General features: G+C 38.6%; 1 protein-coding gene and 1 long non-coding RNA gene across 3 annotated transcripts; one reads left to right on the forward strand and one right to left on the reverse strand.

Moving 5' to 3' along the window:
- On the reverse strand, positions 1 to 11,834 carry LOC132003551 (uncharacterized). Of its 2 annotated transcripts, none has more exons than XR_009400236.1 (5): positions 11,573 to 11,834; positions 10,384 to 10,521; positions 8,233 to 8,280; positions 1,870 to 1,985; positions 1 to 1,229 (listed from the first exon to the last, which is right to left on the reverse strand). It is a non-coding gene; the product is annotated as an uncharacterized LOC132003551 (long non-coding RNA). The 2 variants fall into 2 exon arrangements; XR_009400237.1 differs by having other exon boundaries at positions 8,216 to 8,280.
- Positions 10,062 to 14,716, forward strand: LOC132003550 (keratin, type I cytoskeletal 27). Its single transcript, XM_059379082.1, has 8 exons — positions 10,062 to 10,533; positions 10,985 to 11,067; positions 11,437 to 11,593; positions 11,830 to 11,991; positions 12,084 to 12,209; positions 13,589 to 13,806; positions 14,235 to 14,284; positions 14,400 to 14,716. Exons 1-8 carry the CDS (start codon positions 10,120 to 10,122, stop codon positions 14,540 to 14,542), a joined length of 1,353 nt encoding a protein of 450 aa, XP_059235065.1. The 5' UTR covers positions 10,062 to 10,119; the 3' UTR covers positions 14,543 to 14,716.
- The last annotated feature ends 8,741 nt before the right edge of the window (positions 14,717 to 23,457 follow it).

Raw genomic sequence — 23,457 nt, forward strand, 5'->3', positions numbered from 1 at the left:
GCATAGATTGCATGGAGCACTGGGTGTGGTGCAAAAACAATGAATACTGTTACGCTGAAAAGAAATTTAAAAAAAAAATTACATGTTTTTCTCCAGTCCTTGAAGGGTACTTTTTGCTGTGGTGAGCTTCTAAGCAATCGGTTGCCATCTAAAGGAGGACTTCAGATACCAAGCTGGGGAGGTTGTTGAAGCAAAAATCACAAACTCATATCCCTTCTTCTGACAGCCAAGGTCTGCAAATGCTAATTACAAGAGTGAATTACCATTTGTTGTTGGGTGTTGCAAATGGGTTGCTGTTTCTCTTTCCCTTTAAATATGTTTTGTCATCACACAGAATTTTATAATACATTATACTATATTGATCTATATATAGATCAATTTCCATCATAGATTCAGAGTTTTACATCTGCTGAGAAAGGTCTTTGCCATTCCAACAAGATAGGTAAAATTGCCCATATTTTTCTTTTAGTACTTTCGAGATGATCACAGGAATTTTGTCATATGACATTTTATGCATGTAGTATAACCATCCTCATTTTCTATGTATACTCCTTGGATTAGTAAGATGCTATTTAATATACTACAATGTACCACTTTGAAGTGGTACATTGTATCTTAATCTGTTTTGTGGACATGTCTTTCTGGGATACTCTCCTTTTCTATAAAGATGTAATTCAGCCCCTACTTTTTTTGTTTTTATGTGCTAATGTTTTGTGGGATTTTACCTCAATCTTTTTCTTCTGCTCATTTTTATAGGCATTTCACGTTCCTTAACCTCTAGTATGAGTATAATTCCACACAGCTTTTCTGACTGCACATAGATACCTTTTCTCATTTTTCATCTAGAGTTCAAAAATATATTGGCTTGATTTCAAATTTCTTGTCTCTTTTTCTCTCCTCCACTGTATCCGGACCTTCTCTTCCCTACATCTCTGCTGACCCTCTTCTGATCAGTTTCAATTCTTCTTCCGGGTGTTTCTTTTTTTTTTTTTTTTTTTTTTTTTTTTAAAGATTTTTTATTTATTTATTTGAGAGAGAGACAGTGAGAGAGAGCATGAGCGAGAAGAAGGTCAGAGGGAGAAGCAGACTCCCCATGGAGCCGGGAGCCTGATGTGGGACTCGATCCCGGGACTCCGGGATCATGACCTGAGCCGAAGGCAGTCGTCCAACCAACCGAGCCACCCAGGCGTCCCCTTCCGGGTGTTTCTTCTCATGGTGGGGCACTCTTCCTGGAAAGGAAACACAGCTGGTCCGTTTCGAGAATTCACAACGTCTAGACTCTTTCCGTCTGAGCTCATGCGAGACTCTTTTCACTCACCTACTTCTGAATGGGCAAAACTCTCCCAGTTTTGTAGGCAGATAGGGTTAGAGGTCCCCAGAAAAGGAAAGTCGAGTCATAGCTTTCTTAACATAAGAGAAGTCATTTTAGCCCCCAGCCATTCTGTGCCAGCACTCCTTGCCCAAGCACACTTCCTGCAAAACTTCCTAGGACACACTGGAATCAAAAAATGCGGAAATCCCAGTAGTTAAGGATTTTAAAGGAATAATGGGAATGTAGAAACTAAGTCTGTAGCAGGCCAGGAAATAGCCTAACCATACCAGAGACAACAAATTAATGATAATACTTCCAGGGCTTTTTCAAAAATAAAGATTGACCTAATGCATATCCTTGAGTCACTTTTTACAGGATTTAAGCCCTTTTGAGCACTCAAACACCAGACTCCCTGGAACAGCGAATTGGTGATGCTGACCTCCCCCCATCCCATGACTTCAGTCAATTAGAACCTGGACTCTGTCCAATTAGGATGATTTTGCCCCAACTCTTTACTGAATTCTCCCTTGCCAAACCCCACATGAATACACATGTACCTTAAAACTTCCCTAATTTTGTTGTCTGGAAATATCCATGTTGTTTTCCTGGCTTGTTGCAAGTAATTAACCCTTTCTTTTCCTCTTCTTTGGCTTGATTGTGTCTTGGCTCCCACCTACCAAGAGGCAAACCCAGTTTCAGATTATAGTTTCTACCTGCTCTTCTCCAATGCACCTGCAGTCCTTTTCAGTTGGCTTTCCATAATTCTCCAATAATCAGACCCTTCAAATTCCTCTGGATTCCCTCTTCTTCCCACAAAAGTCTAGTGGCTAATGGTAATTTGTTCTATCAGCTTACATTTTGGGTTTCATGGTAATACCTTGTCAGCTAGATTTGTAACAAAAGTTATATACAGGGGCGCCTGGGTGGCTCAGTGGTTTAAAGCCTCTGCCTTTGGCTCAGGTCATGATCCCAGGGTCCTAGGATCGAGCCCCACATGGGGCTCTCTGCTCAGCAGGGAGCCTGCTTCCTCCTCTCCCTCTGCCTACTTCTCTGCCTAGTTGTGATCTCTGTCTCTCAAATAAATAAATAAAATCTTTAAAAAAAAAGTTTTATATATGTCTCTGGCTTTGTGATATAAGTGTTCTGTGTGATTTCTTTGTGAGGATTCAAAAATTCTGCAACCATTGCCATGATTTCCTGGAATCCATACCTTATTCTTGAAAGACAGCTTTGCTTGGCACTCAGTTTTAATGTGGTAAATATTTTTCTTAATATTTTGAAGAGGGGCATCTGGGTGGTGCCAATCAGTTAGGCATCCAACTCTTGGTTTCAGCTTAGGTTGTGATATAATGAGATATAACATCCAGCCCTGCATTAGGCTCAGGTCTCAGCACAGAGTCGGCTTGAGTTTCTCTCTCCCTCTGCTCCTCCTACCCCCTCTCTAAAATAATTAAATAAATCTTTAAAAAAATATATATTTTTGTAGCAATCATTCCAGTAAGACACTATTGTTGCTAGTGGAAGCTGCTGACAGTCTAATTATGGTTCCTCCGTAGATGATCTCTATTTTCTCTGGCTGCTTTAAGGTCTTCTCCTTGTCTTTAGTATTCTTCCACATCACTACAATGTGACTAGAAGTAGACTCTTAAATTCACTTTGCCTCTTGAATTGGAGGACTGTTTCTAATCTATTCCAGAAAACTCTTACCTTCTGCCCCATTCTAGAAAATTCTTATCTTCTACCCCATTAGTATTGTCTCTAGGGATACTCCAGTGAAAAGTATTTCAGAGCTTCTCTCCAAACTCCCTCTCTCTTCCTCTCTCTCATTCCCCCACCTTCTTCCTCCCTCCTTCCATCTCATTCTCTTCCATTTAGAACAATAAACTTTTATTTTTCCTACAATTTACTTATTTCCTCCTTAGTTGTGTCTTATCTGTTGCTTAATCCCCACTTAGAATTCTTTTTTTTTTCAAGATTTTATTTATGTATTTGAAGGAGAGAGACTGAGCAAAAGCAGAAGCAGGGGGAGTGGGAGAGGGAAAGCAGGCTTCCCCCAGAGTGGGGAGCCTGATGCGGGGCTTGATCCCAGGACTCTGGGATCATGACCTGAACCAAAGGCAGATGCTTAACAACTGAGCCACCAAGGCATCCCCTCAGTTAAAATTCTTAATTTTAGTTATTGTATTTCCCATTTCTTTTTCTTATTCAAGCATAATTAACACACAGTGTTATGTTAGTTGCAGATGTACAATATAGTGATTTAACAGTTCCGGGATGTTCATCTAGATAAGTTCATCTAGATAAGTGCACGCCTAATCCTCTTCATTCATTTCCTTTCCATTGCCATTTCTATTTGAAATTTACTGAGTCATTTTTAATAGTTATTCATTTGGAACACTTCCAGTTCTCTCTTTCACTTCTCTAAACACAAAAAAACCCCACACTTTCTTTGCATACACTTTCTTGCAACCTCATTATCGTTGGTCTTTAATGTTCTATTCTATAGACATAGTTATGTTGGCTCTTAGTCATACGTGTTTGTTTCCTCAGTTGTTTATTTTATTTTATTATGAGTGTAAATGTGGTTGGAATTTAACTTCGGGAGTCCTGCAGGGCCAGGAATGGGATGATTTCTCCAGGGTACTATAAAGCATTACCAAACTGAAAACATGTTTCTAAAATTATTTTTAGGGGCGCCTGCGTGGCTCAGTGGGTTAAGCCCCTGCCTTCTGCTCAGATCATGATCTCAGGGTCCTGGTATTGAGTCCCGCATTGGGCTCAGTGGGAAGCCTGCTTCCCCCAATCTCTCTCTCCGCCTGCTTCTCTGCCTACTTGTGATCTCTGTCAAATGAATAAATAAAATCTTTAAAAAAAAATAAAATAAAATTATTTTTAATTTATTTTTATTTTTAAGTAAGCTCCACATTCAGTATGGAGCCCAACACAGGGCTTGAGCTCTTGAGATAAAAACCTGACCCGATAATAAGAGTTGGATGCTTAACCAACCAAGCCACCCAGACACCCCAACCTAAAAATGTCTTAAACGAATTCTTAGATTGGGGTTTTCAGATTAAGTGGGCATAAATTTAAACTGCAAGACTGTATCAGAGTAAGAGCATAATGATAAGTCATTATCAAATATCAACAATAGTCATAGTATTGAATTTTTACTCAGTACCACTGGCAACAGAATGACATGCTTGTTTCTGTGCTTTGCCAGCATGGAAATTTCTCTAACTTCATCCTTTCCACTGACAACATAGGCTTTGGGGTATATAGTTTTAAGTGGGGTCTCAAGTTTAACTATGACACTTGGTCAGGTCCAAATCTTATCCCTCACCGGGTCTCTTAACCAGAAAAATCTGTTTCTGCTCTGAGCATATTTCTGGGACAGCTCAAACTTCTGCGTCTGCTCACCACTCATGTTTTGACTCTATGTGTTTTCCTTTTTCTTTTTTTAACGACTTCCTTTATTTTCTTTTGAGCTTAGATATGAACTTAAAAGGCATTTTATAATAATTTATCCAGCATTAGGGTATTTCATCTAGTTTATTTAACTGCGAGACATGGAGATACCACAGTGTCTATTTTTTTAAACTGCATTCTGTATCAAGTTTATTTGTAAATTTTACAATGAAACTTCCGGCATGCAATTGGGATTTTTTTTCTCTTGGTTAGTTTTAAATAGATTTTTACTTTTTATCGAAGTAATGAATGCACATTGGTTTAACCGTTAAATTGTGCTTAAAGTAAAAACAAGGGGCATCTAGGTGACTCAGTTGTTACGCGTTAAGCGTCTACCTTTGGCTCAGGTCATGATCCCAGAGTCCTGGAATCTGGCTCCCTGCTCAGTGGGGAGCCTGCTTCTCCCCTGCAACTCCCCCTGCTTGTGTTCCCTCTCTTGCTATCTCTCTCTCTCTCTGTGTCAATTAGATAAATAAATAAAATATAAAATAAAATAAAAGTAAAAACAAAAACAATGGTCTCTTTTTCTCTCCCTTCTTCTACCTCAAGCTCTGCCCTCTACAAGCAACTATTTACAACTCTTTTAGCTCTTCTTTGTCATCTTTATCTCTAGATTTTTAAATAATATGCTTCATTCAATATTTCTTGATTTACCAGTTTTACATATTATATATTGTGCTCTTAAAAGAAAGTTGAGAGTTTTGCCTTTACCACCTTTCTCCTCTTCCCAACATAGCTCTACCACAATATTTGGCTAAACCAGTGTTCAGTCTTCTCACCAGTATGACTAAGTGGATATTGTTCATCATTACGCTGACAGTATATGCCATGTTTTCTTGTACAGCTTTCTGTTCTTCAATCAATATTTTTCTAACATTTTTACTAACTTGTTTTCCTGTTTACCTTAATCTCTCATGCCTCTTTCTTACATGAACAAAACCATTTTCAAACAAACAAAATCCATCATTTCCATCTATCCCCACCTATTTTCATCCGTCCTTTTCATCTATCATCTAGACATCCAACTCAAGAAACCTCTCTTCTCATATCGGTTTTTCCGACTTGCTACCCAGCTATCTTCAGGGTCATGCATTCAGTGTACTTGTACTGGGACCCCATTTCTCAGATTCTGAGCTTTCCCTTTTCTTGTTCACTTTTCCTTCTAGTGGTTTCCTGACAAAATGTGTAAAGATCAATGTTTTGAGACCTTTCATGTCTGAAAATATTTTTCTCCCTCGCTCATGACTAATTGTTGTAGTAGAGAATTTGGGGTTGGACATCATTTTCAAGGAGAATTTTGAAGGCATTCTTCACTGGAATCATGGATCCCAGGGTTGCTGGGAAGTTCAGAACCATCTGATTGCCCCATCACTGGATGGGTGTTGTCTCTTCTTCTGGAACTTTGAGTTCTCTTTTTCTCCATGGTTCTCTAAAATAAACTGAGCACATGCTCTGCTGTGATTCTTTTTCATTTATTACTCATAGTTCTTGGTGGCCTCTTCAATTTAGAAGCCCAGTCCTTTAGTTCTGAGTAGTGTTATAAAGTATACTTATAAAATAATTTCTTCATCATTTCCCCTTTCTCTCTGAAAGATTTACTTAAGGTTGCTCTTCTTGAACTAAGCCTCTAATTTTCTTTTTCTTTTTTTTTTTAAAGATTTTATTTATTTATTTGACAGAGAGAGATCACAAGTAGGCATAGAGGCAGGCAGAGAGAGAGGAGGAAGCAGGCTCCCTGCTGAGCAGAGAGCCCGATGCAGGACTCGATCCCAGGACCCTGAGATCATGACCTGAGCCGAAAGCAGCAGCTTAACCCACTGAGCCACCCAGGCACCCAGCCTCTAATTTTCTAATCTTTTCTTTTATCTGTCTTTTTGACCTTTGCTTAACTGCTAGGGAGATTTTTTTTTTTTTTTAAGCTTATTTTCCAACGCATCTATTGAAGTTATTTTGGAAATTATTTGGGGAGTTATTTTTTTCATTCTGAGAGCCCACTCTTGTGCTCTGCTGTTTAATTTTAATGATACCATATTCATGTTTCAAATATGTGGTATTTTTGTTACTTCTAAGGGCATTAATGATAGGTAGTTTCTTTTTTTTTTTTTTTTAAGTTTTCTTCAGCTCCCTCGATTGTCTTTTTGTCAAGTGCCATTTTTTGCTTCTTTCTTCAAGTCTTTGTCTTTCATGCTGGAGTGTTTTTTCAATGTATGGTGATTTTTTAAATTCTGCTCATCTGTAAGAATAAGGTCCTAAATATTTGGAGGCAATGTGTGTATTTCACTAGGGTGGATGGGTAGTAAGCATTCTCTTATGGGAAACACTCAAAGTATCTGCAGGTCTTTTCTCCAGAACTATTTGGCTACCCCAGAGAAGGCCCCAACAATCACAGATGGATACCTAATTTGTAGGGCTTAGTGCAAAATGAAATTATCAGGTCCCTTGTCCAAAAGTCAGGAAAAGGTTCAGTTAGAGGTACTAACACATAAATTTCTTTCTTTAAAATATCTTATTACTGGGCACCTGGGTTGCTCAGTTGTTAAAGCCTCTGCCTTCAGCTCAGGACATGATCCCGGGGTTCTAGGATCGAGCCCCACACTGGGCTCCCTGCTCAGCAGGAAGCCTACTTCTGCCTCTCCCACTCCCCCTGCTTGTAGTCCCTCTCTCACTGTCTCTCCCTCTCTGTGTGTGTCAAATAAATAAATAAACAAATAAATAAAAACTTTTAAAAAATAACATTACTTAAAACATGCAGTAAGAGTGGGGGTACCTGGCTGGCTCAGACAGTAGAACATGTGACTCTTGATCTCAGGGTTAAGAGTTCAGGCCCCACATTGGGCATGTAGCCTACTTACCAAAAAAAAAAAAAAAAAAAAAAATCCTTGTTGAGTGCCTGGGTGGCTCTGTTGGTTAAGCCACTGTCTTTGGCTCGGCTCAGGTCATGATCCTGGAATCCCAGGATCTAGTCCTGCATCAGGCTCCCAGCTCCACAGGGAGTCTGCTTCTCCCTCTTACCTTCTCCCCTCTCATGCTTTCTCTCTCTTAAATAAATAAATAAAATCTTTGGAAAAAAAAAATACATGTGGTAGAAGTAGTAGTAATAAATAATAATATAATCTTACAAATTGCTAAAAATAACATTTTTCATGTCATGATTTTATGCAATACAATAAATTTTAATGCTTTGTTAATATGATTTCTTGATCAACAGATTTTTCTGGCTTGCTTTTCTGCAGATTCACTTATTGCGTCATGAAAATTTATATTTTTAGCAATTTCATTTTCAATCTGTATGATTGAGAGTGATGTCCGTTGTTCTTGGCAAGTGCAAGATCTCAAATAGTTTCAACTGGAAAGAACAACAAGAGCAAAGACCAAAAGGAGGGAGGGGAGCAGAATGGTAAAGTGAAAGAATGCACAAATCAGGTAGGTATGACCTACCTCAAGAAGAAACTTACACATCAGGCGAAGGAGCTTTATCAAGCTTATAGTCCATTGATTTTAAACTGTAGGAAAGTGGGAAAAGGAAAGAAATACTTACTGACTACATATTATCGACAAGCATAATTGCTTTACAAATGTAACTACCATTTAATAGCTTCACAAAACACAAGTCATGTATCCATCCTAGAAACGGAGGCTCAGCAAGAAGGAACTCTGCATTGGTCACACAGCTGGAAAGTTGCAGAACTAGGATATGAATGATGATATATTTGATTGAAGAACTCACATTCTTTCAATGACATGAATGGTTGTGTATTATTACAGGAATGATGTCTTAACTTACTGCTCTGCCTACTGACCAGGGTGGAAAGGAAAAAGACTTGAACCAAAAATCCAATCATTGAGCTAAAAAAAAATGATAGTGAGAAAAAAAAATAGAAAAGAGAAAAATGTTTCAAAAGGCACCGCAGAAGTAGATTCAGTTGGACCTAGTGACTTGCTAGATGTAGGCCTGTAGAAGATGACAGAAATTAAAGATTTCTTAGCAATCATGAGCATGACTCAGGGTAATTTCACCAATAGGTAATGAAAAAAGATAGAAAAGTTCAAAGTTTGATGACAACGTGATTGAGCGTTGAGTCAGAAATCATCCAGCAGAAAGGTCTGGTGGGCGTAGTGAGGCGTAGGTCTAGAATGGGACACAGGCCAGTGTTAAAGATGTATATTTAGAAACCATTCACCTACAGTCAAAGTGACAAGAAGGGATGGCAGCACCAAAGAATAATGTGTAGAAAACAAGAGTGCCAGGCACAAAACTGTAAGGAATGACAAGATATAAAGCACAGATACACCAAATGGAAGAAAGAAGAGGAACAAGCCGAAATATTGCAATAGAAGTATTCTCAGAGGGCATTTGTTCAGAATTCGGTAAGCCTGGGGTGGTCAGTATCAAATGTGTCCAAGATGGTATAGGAGAATAAATGTAAGAAACAATGACTGGACTGGATGTGAGATCATTAGCAATCTGAGGTTATTTTCAGTAAAGTGCTGGGACCAAAATTCCAGAGTGAATAGGAGGGGAAGTATGGAGGAAGTAAATGCAGAAAATCTTTTTAGAAATAATGAAAGGGAAGAAATGTAAAAAATACAAGAAATCTAGAAATAGAAAGGGAACATACAGGCCATAGTCTGGTCCCTTCGTTTTACAGATAAGAAAACTGGACCCAGAGAAATTAGCTAATACCTTTATACCTTAGACAGAAAGCCAGTAAAGATGAAATGGTAATTCTGGAGGGATAAGGATCAAGGAAGACTTTCTGTCTCCAAAGAAGAGTCCATTTAAATCTTCATTTCCCATTTAAGATCTGGCCTCCTTCCTCTGGTACCATGAGCCCTTGGTCTTGAAATTATTTTCAAAGAAAGACCATATTATCCACTGAAACCCATGACTGTGACGGCTCACTTGCTGAAGAAAATGTAATGTCATTGGTTTGAGCAAGGAAAGAGAAATCTGTCTAGACACTTTTTTATTCTCATAGGAGTTCTGTAGTCCTAAAACCTGGAAGACAGGAAGGATTGCTCATACTAAATTTGAAATGCATCACTATAATAATCTTGATAACACTCCTCCCTGTCCCATTTTGGAGATAACAAATAACCCCAAGGTAACTATCCACCTACAGAAATGGACACAGTAGAGTAAAGGCACTCATTAAAAAAAAAAAAAATCACCCAATTATGAATAATTCATGATGAGCTGGCAAACACCAGTTTGCTATGGGTAGCTAGGTTCATCGAGAAACACCCTGATAATGTGTATATAAAGACAAACTCAACTGTTTGAACCGGACATTTGCCATCAGAGCTTCACTCCAGGAACACGCTCTGCGGGTCTGGACATCATGTCTATGCGCTTTTCTTCTGCATCCAGACGGCTTGGCTCCAGCGGGGGAGCGGGTTTTGGGGCTGGAAATGCATGTGGTGTGCCGGGCATTGGAAGTGGCTTCTCTTGCGCTTTTGGGGGCAGCTCATCTGCAGGAGGCTATGGAGGGGGACTGGGTGGGGGGAATGCTTCTTGCGCTGCCTTCACTGGGAATGAACACGGCCTCCTGTCGGGCAATGAGAAGGTGACGATGCAGAACCTGAACGACCGCTTGGCCTCCTACCTGGAAAATGTGCGAGCACTAGAGGAGGCCAACGCTGACCTGGAGCAGAAGATCAAGGGCTGGTACGAGAAATTTGGGCCTGGTTCTTGCCGTGGTCTTGACCATGATTACAGCAGATACTTCCCAATAATTGATGACCTTAGGAACCAGGTAAGAAGCACAATGTTGTGAGGGTTAATAACGCTAAGAATATTTAGCTACACCAGCACACACAAATGTGTGAGCTCTCTCACACACAGCAGGGCTTTGCTCTCAGCTTCTGATTATCCATAACTCACTATGAATATTAAAAATAATTTCCATTCAAATTCTAATATTTGAACATGGCTCACCTATACCTGCTACAAGGTATGCATGTTTATGCTTTTCGTAATATGAAACTATCAAAAACCGCCCACCATCTCTTGCTATATTATTTATAACTTCTTCCAAAGAAAGTGTTTATGGGGGGGGGGGTGAAAGAGGCCATGTTTAGTTTCCCATTTGCAAAAGAATCATCTTATTATTGGAGACAGAATGCCAGAAGATTACTATAATTTCACAGGTGACTTTCTTTCAAGGAAATGTGACATTTCCTAACTCCTAACTTTCCATCTATCAGATCATTTCTGCAACTACCAGCAATGCCAATGTTATCCTGCAAAATGATAATGCAAGACTAACAGCTGATGACTTCAGGCTAAAGTAAGTAGAGCTGAAGAGAAACCAAAGAAGTTCTCTCAACATTTCTGCCTTAAATCTAAGCCATTGAGGGTCACCTCAATAGTTTTACCTTGTTTGTTTTGAACTAAATGTACATAAGAATGACAGCTGAATGATCTGTTTTACTTGGGAAATTTAGGAATTGATACAAATGAATATTGAGATCCTATGAAAGAGAATTTTGAGTGTTCCCATTCTCTTGCTTCAAAGAAATGCTTATTGCATTATGGGCAGTCTAACTGAAGTTTTAAGTATATTTTAACAGTTTGACCTTGAATCATGGTTGGCATTTTATGATGACCTAAGAAGTGATGGGACTAAGGTGATAACAACTATCAAATATCTTCTAAGGTTTGAAAATGAACAGGCCCTTCACCAGAGTGTTGATGCGGATGTCAGCGGTTTGCGCAGGGTCCTGGACGAGCTGACTCTGTGCAGAACCGACCTAGAGATCCAGCTGGAAACCCTGAGCGAGGAGCTGGCTTACCTCAAGAAGAATCATGAGGAGGTAGGTCTCGGTCTCTCCTGATTCCACAATCCGCCTTGGTCCCAAAATTTAAAAATGAATTTCAGATGACCGGTACAACAATGTCCGACATCAGTATTCCAGAATGAACTCCTCACTTTCTCTGTGTGGCTGATTGTTTGAAATGCTTCTATCCACCCGCCTCCAAAGAAACAAAGTTTCTCACCTCATGCATCCTGTAGAAAATAGTCAGCTCCTAACGGGGTCAAATTTTTCAGGAAATGAAGGCGCTGCAGTGCGCGGCCGGAGGGAACGTGAACGTGGAGATGAACGCGGCACCTGGGGTGGACCTCACGGTCCTGCTGAACAACATGCGGGCCGAGTACGAAGCCCTGGCCGAGCAGAACCGCAGGGACGCGGAGGCCTGGTTCAACGAGAAGGTAGAACCCCGCCAGTGCACGCTTGCTTGGCTCTGGGCACTGATGCAAGGCCGGCAGCACCCTAACCACCCCCTACCTCCCCAACCTTGCAGAGCGCCTCCCTGCAGCAGCAGATCTCCGACGACGCTGGTGCCACCACCTCTGCTCGGAATGAGCTGACCGAGATGAAACGCACTCTTCAAACCCTGGAGATCGAACTCCAGTCCCTCTTGGCAATGGTAAGTAAACAGGACCAAAAAAAAAAAAAAAAAAAAAAAAAGATTGATTTCAGAAGTGGGGAGTTCTTCCACGTGATATTACTTATTTTCGTTTTTCTCCGTTAATTCACGGGCTTGACATAATCCACATTTGCATTTTGAGCAGCAGAATCCTCTTGGCCTGAAAAGTAGACCTAGGTGCTCATAATTATGAAACATTGTAAATGAGCAAGGACAATTACTTTGAGGTACTCGAAAAAGAAAATAGTTTTTACCCTGAATCTTCTCTCCTAAGTCCAAAGATTTAAAAAAAAAAAAAAAAAAAATCTCGGTGGAGTGCAAAAATGCGTTGGCATCTCTCCTATCTTCATCTGGCATTCCTTTGGGCCACTTAATTAAGAACACTTACAAGTTCCTTTTTAAGTGGCATAAACAAGTAGCAAAGTAGAGGCATTAATGTTGCCTATAAAGCTAAACACCCTTGATAATAATAGTAACCTTTTCATTAAGGGTTTGCCCAGCACTTTCTCCCACTTGAGTCCACAATAACCCTGGGGCTTGGGCAGGGCAGACTTTATAATTCCTGTCATTATTTCCAAAAGAACCATTTGAGATTCAAAGAAGTTAAGCAGTTTTCCCAGAGTCCTACAGTTGAATACAAAGGAACCTGAGCTTCTCTCCAAATTTCCTAACTCCCACATCTATACTTTTCCCACTATGGCTAGTAAACAAACCTTCAGAGTTTATCCACAAAAGAGGGTATGAATGTATATAAAATTAGGAGTTGGCATAAAAATTCTTGCAGCTGAAGAGGAAGACACTTATATCGTCATTCCGTCTAAAAGTACAACAAGCATCCCTCTTTAGGAAAAACCCTTTATAAACACTTTGGATTCACAAATGATTTTAAGCTTAGAAAGGTCTTTCTTTTCTTTGGGTCATTCTACTTCAGGAAAGTTTATCCAGTTCACCATGGGGTTGTTAATTATTAATAGAAGAGCTACAGTCTCCATGAGACAAGACTGTCACATAATTAGAAACAAAGTAGCAAATTGTAGGGGGACTTTTATTCCTGGGAAATGTGGCCAGTTGTACCAGACTCCAGAAGCAGAGGAGGGGCAGAGGGACCTTTAGACTGTGCCCTATGAAGAAACAAGTTTATCTTTGCTAACACTCCTGGACATATGAGTGACATCCACCACCAACTGTGTCATTCTCAAACAGAAAAACAGCATGATACCTAATAAAGGCAATAATTAATATTGAATAAGGGGGACCCTTTGGGGTAAATATGGTAAAAATTTGTAAGATAACTCTTTTAAATATCTCTTAAGTGCTCTACCTTATTCTAAAACAACACTGTGGTATTTTCTACTAAACTATGTCTTACTGATCCATAGAAACACTCCCTGGAGTGCTCCCTGACCGAGACCGAAGGCAACTACTGTGCGCAGCTCTCCCAGATCCAAGCTCAGATCGGGGCCCTGGAGGAGCAGCTGCACCAGGTCAGAACCGAGACGGAGGGCCAGAAGCTGGAGTACGAGCAGCTCCTTGACATCAAGGTCCACCTGGAAAAGGAAATTGAGACCTACTGCCGCCTGATTGATGGAGAGGATGGGTAAATACAGCTTCTACTGAGAAAACACTTTATACTTTATTTTAAGGTTATTAAAGATTTTTTGAAATCAAGTACAAAGTATGTATGACCCACATCATGTATAACTAAACCCCTTCTAGTGTTATTTCAGAATCTAGATATCTCCTATCTTAAATCTTTGTTTTCCAGTTTCCCTGGCAAAATAGGGGTGAAATAGGGGTGCCTGGGTGGCTCAGTGGGCTAAAGTTTCTGCCTCCAACTCAGGTCATGATCTTAGGGTCCTGGGATGGAGCACCGCATCAGGCTCTCTACTCAGTGGGGAACCTGCTTCCTCCTCTCTCTCTGCCTGCCCCTCTGCCTACTTGTGATCTCTGTCTGTCAAATAAATAAATAAATATTTTTTTAAAATAGAGTGAAATAATTAATGCAAGATCTCTATATTTTTACAGCTCTTGTGTTAAATCAAAAGGCTATGGAGGACCAGGGAATCAGATAAAAGGTAAACAAAAGCTGTGTTTAGCATTGAAAACGCATTTTTATAACTTTCAAATGATGAGTTAGTCATCTCCTCTTGGTCGATCTGATAAATTCTGATAACTCATGTGTCATTTTAGAGTCCTCTAAAACCACTATGGTTAAAACAATTGTTGAAGAAATAGATCCTCGTGGCAAAGTTCTCTCCTCCAGAGTTCACACTGTGGAAGAGAAATCCACCAAAGCCAACAACGTGAAGAGTGAACAGAGGGTGCCTTCCTGAACTCCAGAAGAAGAGCCCCTAAATTAAAATACCAAACTGAAGCTAGGTTCCTAAATAAAAGCTCGCTTACTTTTTTGCTTTTCTTCCGATGAATTAAGACAAGCTATTTGTCAAATGGTAACATTTCCTTGGCTTTCTCTATGGTGGCATGTCAATAAAAGTTCTTCCTGTTGCAAGACATCTTTACTGGTTCTGGTCAATCTTGGCATTTTAAACATATCCACAAGGGGAGCTGAATCTGATTTTTAGCTTCTTTTGTTTAATTCGGTGGCCTTCACAAATTAGGAGTAAGTTTAACAGGTAAACTGGTTGGAGTCTTTTTCACTTCTCTGTAAAATGTTCAATCTTCCTCTTGCCTTCTATAAACACTGGTCAAGCACATTTGCTGAGTGCTGCAGTGAGAATAAGAGAGTCTGTAAAATCTAACCCCTGAAATGCAACATGCTGATAGATATGGAAATAAGAAATTTAAGAACCAAAAACATCTTAAAAATAAAAAAAATATATAAATGGTGATATTTGAAGGTAGAAGGGAAGAGAGAAAGATGGGGAACTAGATAGGGCAAGGGGGGAATTCTACAACGTTAGGCCACAAAACACATCTTAACAAACTGAAGAAGACTGAAATCACAAGTATCTTTTCTGGCCTCAATAGTATGAAACTAGAAACCAGGAAGTAACAGGAGGAAAATTGGAAAATTCAAAAATATACAAATTAACTAACACACCTCTGAACAATGAATGGGTCAAAGAAGAAACCAAAGGAAATTTTTTTTTTTAAATCTTAAGAAAAATGAAAAGGAAAATATAACAAAACTTATGGGATAAAGCAAAAGCAGTACTAAGAGGGAACTACATAGTGATAATCATATATTAAGAAAGAAAAAAGCTCACAAATAATCTAACTTTACATATCAAGGAACTAGAAAAAGGGGAAATTAAGCCAAAAGTCAACAGAAGGAAAGAATAAATATTAGAACAGAAATAAATGAAATAAAGACTAGAAAAGAAATATATAAGATCAACAAAACTGAGAATTGGGTTTTTTGAAAAGATAAAATTGACAAACCTTTAGCTAGACCAACCAGAGGGAGAGAGAAGGGACTCAAATAAAAATTATATGTGAGAAAGGAGACATTAAAACTGATGTCAGAAATAGAAAGGATTATAAGAGAATACTGAAACATTTATATGCCAACAAATTGGATAATCTAAAAGAAATAAATTCCAAGAAACATGCAACCTGCCAGACTAAATCATGAAAAACAGAAAATCTAAACAGATCAAAGATGAGTGAGGAGATTGAATCAGTAATCAAAAACACTTTCAACAAAGCAAAGCCTAGGACCAGGTGGCTTCACTGGTGAATTCTACTACTTACAGAAGAATTAATGCCAACCCTTCTCACACTCTTCCAAAAAATAAGAGAAGAAACACTTCCAAACTCATTTTATAAGGCCAGCATTACTCATCTACCAAAGCCAGACAAAGATGCTACAAGACAGGTCAATTACAGGTCAATATCCCTGATAAATATAGATGGAAAAATCTTCAACAAAACTGGAGCAAAACAAACTCAACAATACCTTAAAAGAGTCATATATCATGACCAAATGCAATTTATCCCTGGGATGCAAGAATGATTCAACACATACAAATCCATAAATGTGATATACCACAGTAACAGACAGAAGGATTAAAATTATATGGTCATCTCAATAGATACAGAAAAAGTGATACCTTTTCAGGATAAATACGCCCAGCAAATTAGGTATAGAAGGGGGCACCTAGGTGGCTCATTCGGTTAAGTGGCTGCCTTCAGCTCAGGTCATAACCCTGGGTACTGGAATTGAGCCCTGCATTGGGCTCCCTAGTCAGGGGAAAGCCTGCTTCTCCCTCTCCCTTTGCCTGCTGCTCTGCCTACTTGTGCTTTCTCTCCATCTCTCTAGTAAATAAATAAAATCTTTACAAGAAAAAAAACTAGGTATAGAAGAAATGTAACTCAACATAAAGGGCCATTTATGACAATATCACAGTTAATATCATACTCAGTGGTGAAAAACTGACAGCTTTTCCTCTATACCAGGAATAAGACAAGGACGTCCACTCACCACTTTTATTCGATACTGGAATTCCTAGCCAGAGCACTTAGGCAAGAAAAAGAAATAAAAGGCACCCAAATTGGAAGAGAAGAAGTAAAATTGTCTCTGTTTGCAGATAGCATGCTCTTATCTACAGAAAACCCTAAAAACTTCACCCAAAAACTGTTAGAGCTAATAAATAAATTCAGCAAAGTTGCAGGATACAAGATCAACATAAAAATCAGTTACATTTGGGGTGCCTGGGTGGCTCAGTGGGTTAAAGCCTCTGCCTTCGGCTAGAGTCATGATCCCAGGGTCCTGGGATCGAGCCCTACATCGGGCTCTCTGCTCAGCAGGGAGCCTGCTTCCCCCTGCCTGCCTCTCTGCCTACTTGTGATCTCTGTCTGCCAAATAAATAAATAAATAAATAAAAAATCAGTTACATTTTTATACACTTAAAATAAGTTATCCAAAATGAAAATTAAGAAAACAATCCCATTTATAATAGCATGGAAAAGAATAAAATACTTAGGAATAAACTTAACTAAGGACATGACAGACTTGTACACTGAAAATTACAAAACAGTAATAAAAGAAATTAAAGCAGATACGAATAAATCAAAAGACATCCCATGTTCATGAATCAGAGGTTTAATAATGTTTAAAAGGCCACCCTACCGGGCGCCTGGGTGGCTCAGTAGGTTAAGCCACTGCCTTCGGCTCAGGTCATGATCTCAGGATCCTGGGATCGAGTCCCGCATCGGGCTCTCTGCTCAGCAGGGAGCCTGCTTCCTTCTCTCTCTCTCTGCCTGCCTCTCAGTGTACTTGTAATTTCTCTCTGTCAAATAAATAAATAAAATCTTAAAAAAAAAAAAAAGGCCACACTACCAAAGCAAGCTACAGATTTAATGTAATCCCTGTCAAAATACCAATGACATTTTTATCATAAATAGAAAAAACAATCCTAAAATTCATATATATACAAAAAAGACCCTTAATAGCTAAAGCAACTTTGAGAAAGCATAAATGACACTTCCTGATTTCAAAATACATTACAAAGCTACAGTAAATAAAACAGCATGGAAGAATAAAAACATGGAGAAGTTAGAACCCTCGTGTGCTATTGGTAGGAACTCAAACTGGCATGACCACTATGAAAAACAGTATGGCGGCTCCTAAAAAAATTGAAAATAGAATTACCATGTTCCAGCAATTCCACTTCCTGGCATATACCGAAAAGAATTGAAAGCAGGATCTTGAAAATGTATTTGTACACCCATGTTCAGAGCAGCATCATTCACAAGTAAAATGTAGACACAACCCAAGTGATCATCAACAATGAATGAATATGCAAAATGTGGTGTAGGCATACAATGGAATATTATTCATCCTTTAATTCTGACACATGCTACTACATGGATGAAACATTGAAGTCACTATATTAAGTAAAAGAAGCCAGCCACAAAAAGGTTAATAGTCTATGATTCCACTATATAAGGTACCTGGGGTTGACCAGTTCAGAGAGAGAAGTAGTAGAATAGTGATTGCTGGGGAGAAAGAGAATGGGGAGTTATTTAATGGGCGTGTTTAAGGTTTACAAGATGAAAACAGTATGGAGATGTATGTTGGTTGTACAACATTAGGAACGTATCATGAACAATACTACTGAATTGTACACTTAAAAATAGATAAGGTAGTAATTTTATGTTCTGTGTATTTTATCACAGTAAAAAGAATAGAGAGCCAGAAATAAATCCACCTATCTACAGTCAACTTACCTTTGACAAAGGGACAAAGGATATGAACAAGGAGAGAATAGTCTCTTCAAGAAATGGTGCTGGGAAAACTGAATATCCACATGTAAAAAGGGCCCCACGTGAAATTGGGCCCCCGTGACACACTATACACAAAAATCAACTTAGAATGGATTAAAGACCCAAATATGATACCCAAAATAGTACAACTCCTCAAAGAAGACATGAAAGATGTGATCAGATGTGTTCAGGGTGGTATGGCCATAGACAACGGGGAAAGTTCCTTGACATTGGTCTTGCCAATGATTTCTTGGATGTGACACCAAAGTAAAAGCAACAAAAACAAAGTATATACAGGACTTTTAATATAACTTCCAGGGAGGAATCAATAATCATGATACCCAGCACTTTGAACTCTATTCTAACTATCATTTTAATTCTCAGAACAACCCTATGAGATAGATACCATTATCATCCCTTTTTTATACCTAAGAAAACTGAGGCAGAGAGCAGTTGAGTAACTACCCCAACCTCACACAGCTAATAACTGGAGTCGCTGAAATGTTAACCCAGCCAGTCTGGCTCACAGTCTGTACTTGACTCCAACATAATACCATGCTATTGAGAACCTTATGATCCCACCTTCCTTCTTGCAAGAGAAGGGAGGGAAAAACTAAGCACATTCTAAACTCCGGTCAATCTAAGATTAAGCCATTATCAGAGTCAGTGACCCTGCAAGGTGGCTTCGGATATTATCTGATTTCATTCCTCAGGTCCACTGCCCCCTTCAGTGCAGAGTGGGAGTATCAAAACCAGGGAAGCCATTTTGCAGAAAGAATTAGCACCCCAGATTCTTTTTTGTTGTTGTTGTTAATAATTTTTTTAAATTTATTTATTTTTTTCAGCATAACAGTATTCATTGTTTTTGCACCACACTCAGTGCTCCATGCAATCCGTGCCCTCTCTAATACCCACCACCTGGCTCCCCCAACCTCTCACCCTCCACCCCTTCAAAACCCTCAGATTGTTTTTCAGAGTCCATAGTCTCTCATGGTTCACCTCCCCTTCCAATTTCCCTCAACTCCCTTTTCCTCTATAACTCCCCTTGTCCTCCATGCTATTTGTTATGCTCCACAAATAAGTGAAACCATATGATAATTGGCTCTCTCTGCTTGACTTATTTCACTCAGCATAATCTCTTCCAGTCCCGTCCATGTTGCTACAAAAGTTGGATATTCATCCTTTCTGATGGAAGCATAATACTCCATAGTGTATATGGACCACATCTTCCTTATCCATTCGTTGGTTGAAGGGCATCTTGGTTCTTTCCACAGTTTGGCCACCATGGCCATTGCTGCTATAAACATTAGCACCCCAGATTCTTATTCTCAAAAAAAAAAAAAAAACTCTGTATCTCGTGACAAAACAAACCTCATTCATGTCTGAGAAAAATATTGTTTCAACTCAGATAACAGAAATGTAAAACGTAAATTTTAAACAACAGCAAGAAGATGTTGAAAGACCTAAGTGAGACAGGAATCCATCAAAATCCTAGAGGAGAACACAGGGAGCAACCTCTGTAACCTCAACCGCAACAACTTCTGGCTAGACACATCTCCAAAGGCAAGGGAAACAAAAGCAAAAATGAACTATTGGGACTTAAACAACATATAAAGCTTTTTGCACAGCAAAGGAAACAACCAACAAAATTAAAAAGTAACCTATGGGATGGCAGAAGATATTTACAAATGACATATTGGATAAAGGATTAAGATCCAAAGTCTGTAAAGAACTCATCACGCTTAACACCCAAAGAAAATAATCCAAACAAGAAATGGGCAGAAGACGTGGAACAGATGAGAAAGAAGATACATAAATGTCCAATAAACACATGGGAAAATGCTCAACATCACTATCAGGGAAATATAAATAAAAACCACAAGGAGCTACCACCTCACGCCAATCAGAATGGATAAAATTAACAAGTCAGGAAATGAAAGAAGTTGGCAAAGATGCAGAGAAAGGGGAACCCTCTTACACTGATGGGAATGCAAGCTGGTGCAGCCACTCTGGAAAACAGTATGGAGGTTCCTCAAAAAATTAAAAATAGAGCTACCCTATGACCCAGCAATTGCACTACTAGGTGTTTATCCAAAGGATACAAAAATAGTGATTCAAAGCACATATACCACAATGTTTATAGCAGCAATGTCCACAATAGTCTAAATATGGAAAGAACCCAGATGTTCTTCGACAGACAATAAAAAAGATATGCTATTTATATAAAATGGAATATTACTCGATCATCACAAAGAATGAAATTTTTCCATTTACAATGACATGAATGGAACTACTAAGCAAAACAAGTCAGTCAAAGAAAGACAAATACCATAAATTTTACTTATATATGGAATTTAAGAAACAAAACAGATGAACAAAGGGAAGGGAAAGGAAAATCAAATATGACAAAAACAGAGAGAGAGAGACAAACCATAAGAGAGTCTTAACTCAAGGAAACAGACTGAAAGTTGCTGGAGGGGAGATGAGTGAGGGCATGGGGTAACTGGGTGATGGGGATTAAGGTGGACACGATGTAATGACCACTGAGTGTTATATGCCACTGATGAATTGCTAAATTCTACCCCTGAAACTAATAATCCAGTATAGGTTAACTAAATGGAATATATTTTTTCTAAATATTTTATTTATTTATTTGACAGACAGAGATCACAAGTAGGCAGAGAGGCAGGCAGAGAGAGAGAGGAAGCAGGCTCCTCGCTGAGCAGAGAGCCTGATGTGGGGCTCGATCCCAAGACCCTGGGATTATGACCTGAGCTGAAAGCAGAGGCTTTAACCCACTGAACCACCCCAACTAAATTGAATTTAAATAAAATTTTTTAAGAAGGTATTGAAGCATGTTTGAAACTAAACACAAAATTTATCAGGGGGAAATTAGCCTATTATTGTTAGAATAAGGTAATATGATGAGTGTCTTTATCCTGAGGTGAGCAAACATTTATACCACATAACTCACAGTTTAACTCAATTATTTCTGAGGACCTAGAATATGCATATTGTATAATGAATGTTCTAATACCTAATAGAGTTTCAAGAAAGGATAATGATGTGTGGCTGAATATGTGTTTCTTACTATGAATAAAATAGCCACTCTCAAGGAAGAAATGTATGGATAGAGATATACAGATAGAATTCATTGTCTATCTCCCACTTCTGGAAAGAACTAACGTATACCTAAACTTCTGTGGCAAGTATTAGCATAGAGGAAATCTATGAGTAAGAAAAGTCAAGAGATCTGCCTTGATGAGTAAACAGATGACAGTGTTTTCGGAAGGAGCTAAGCATCATTCATTCCAGTCCTCCTTGGATATAAAAATGCTTTGTGATCTGTATTATCCCTTAGCCTCACAGCCAACTCATCCCCAAAATGATTCTAATAATATATGCTTAACCTGTTCCCCAAAAGATTACAAGTTAATTAGTATTTATAAAATATCTGGAGATAAATAGATTATGTTAATAATACTTTGCAGCCTCATAATACCTTTTATCCAAGAGACTCAAGACTTATAAACTGTTACACTGACCCCATACTCTGTTTTTCTTGTTTCATTCATGGGAAGTTTGGACAAAAGATTAAAATTATGACCAGGTCACAACAAAATCAATAGCAAGCCTCTGAATACAAGCTACAACTCTTATCATACATTATTCTAAACCTGAATCACAGGTTTATATTAATTATCTTAAGATATTTCAGTAAAAAAAAAAAAAAATCCTGGCGTTCTGGCCCACCAAATATTACCTATCTTTTAGGAGCAGTAACGTTGGGTGTTTTCCAAAGTATGGGATACACACAGCATTGAAAAATCTCATTCAGAAAAAATTACCGTTTCCCAACAATCTAAATCCATAATCACTAACCAATCAATTTGTACCATTATAAGTCATAGAGACCTGACCCTGTCTGACATATTCACTCTATTATAATAATAATTTCAATAATTAACATTTACAAAATGTTTGTGCCCTTCAGACTGCTTTATAGTCATTAATTATTGAAACTGCTCAGCATTCAGTGTTATTATTTTCATTTGCCTAGCAGGGAAATGAAGCACAACCAAAGGGGATAACTTCCCATGGGTATCAAGGAAAGAAAATGAAGAGGCTGGTTACCTGTTAACAACTAAGCTAGCATCTTGAGTACTGTAATTATTGGTTTTCTCAATAGAGATGAAAATACATGTGTCCTTTATATATCTTACTCCTTAATTATCAATCGTAAGTTCAGTTCTCAAATAATTCCTAATGCCGTAAATACATAAATTTAAACTAAACTAAAAAAAAAAAAAAAAAAAGAACAATATTTTTGAGGTAGAGAAATGAACAGGGTGGAGACTCAGAAGTTTGTTGAAAGGATATTTTGCTCCTGGACTGAATCAAGAAATCTCAATAGAAATAATTTTCTGTCCCTGACACATATTCATTAATTTTAGTTAAACTGATAAGCAAAATATTGCAGGACTCCTGTTACTTTCCGTTTCAACTTAAGAAATCAGTTTAAAAATTCCCACTACCAATAGATCACTGTATTTTTTTTTTAAGATTTTATTTATTCACTTGAGAGAGAGAGAGAGAGACCGAGAGCACAGTATGGGGAGAAGCAGAGGGAGGAGAAGCAGACTCCCCGCTTGAGCTGGGAGCCTGATGTGGAGCTCAATCCCAAGACCTGGAGATCATGACCTGAGCTGAAGGCAGACGCTTAACCATCTGAGCAACCCAGGCACCCCAACAGATCACTGTATTTTGAGTGTATCTGATATTAGTAAGAAAGGAAACACCAAGTGAAGCATGCATAATAGAAATACTCCATAAACATTTGCAGGACAAAAGCAGTGGACATTTCTCATGTAAATTATTAATTCATTATTGTTTTTTGGGTGGGGGGGATTGGACTCTCTTCCAGAAGTCAAAAGAAGATGCATGTTTACTCATATTTAATTTTGACCTTTGAAACTATGATTTACTATTACTCGACCAGGCACCTTTTCATAGACCAAGA

This window comes from Mustela nigripes, chromosome 16, assembly GCF_022355385.1.
Source record: "Mustela nigripes isolate SB6536 chromosome 16, MUSNIG.SB6536, whole genome shotgun sequence".
NCBI lineage: Eukaryota > Metazoa > Chordata > Mammalia > Carnivora > Mustelidae > Mustela > Mustela nigripes.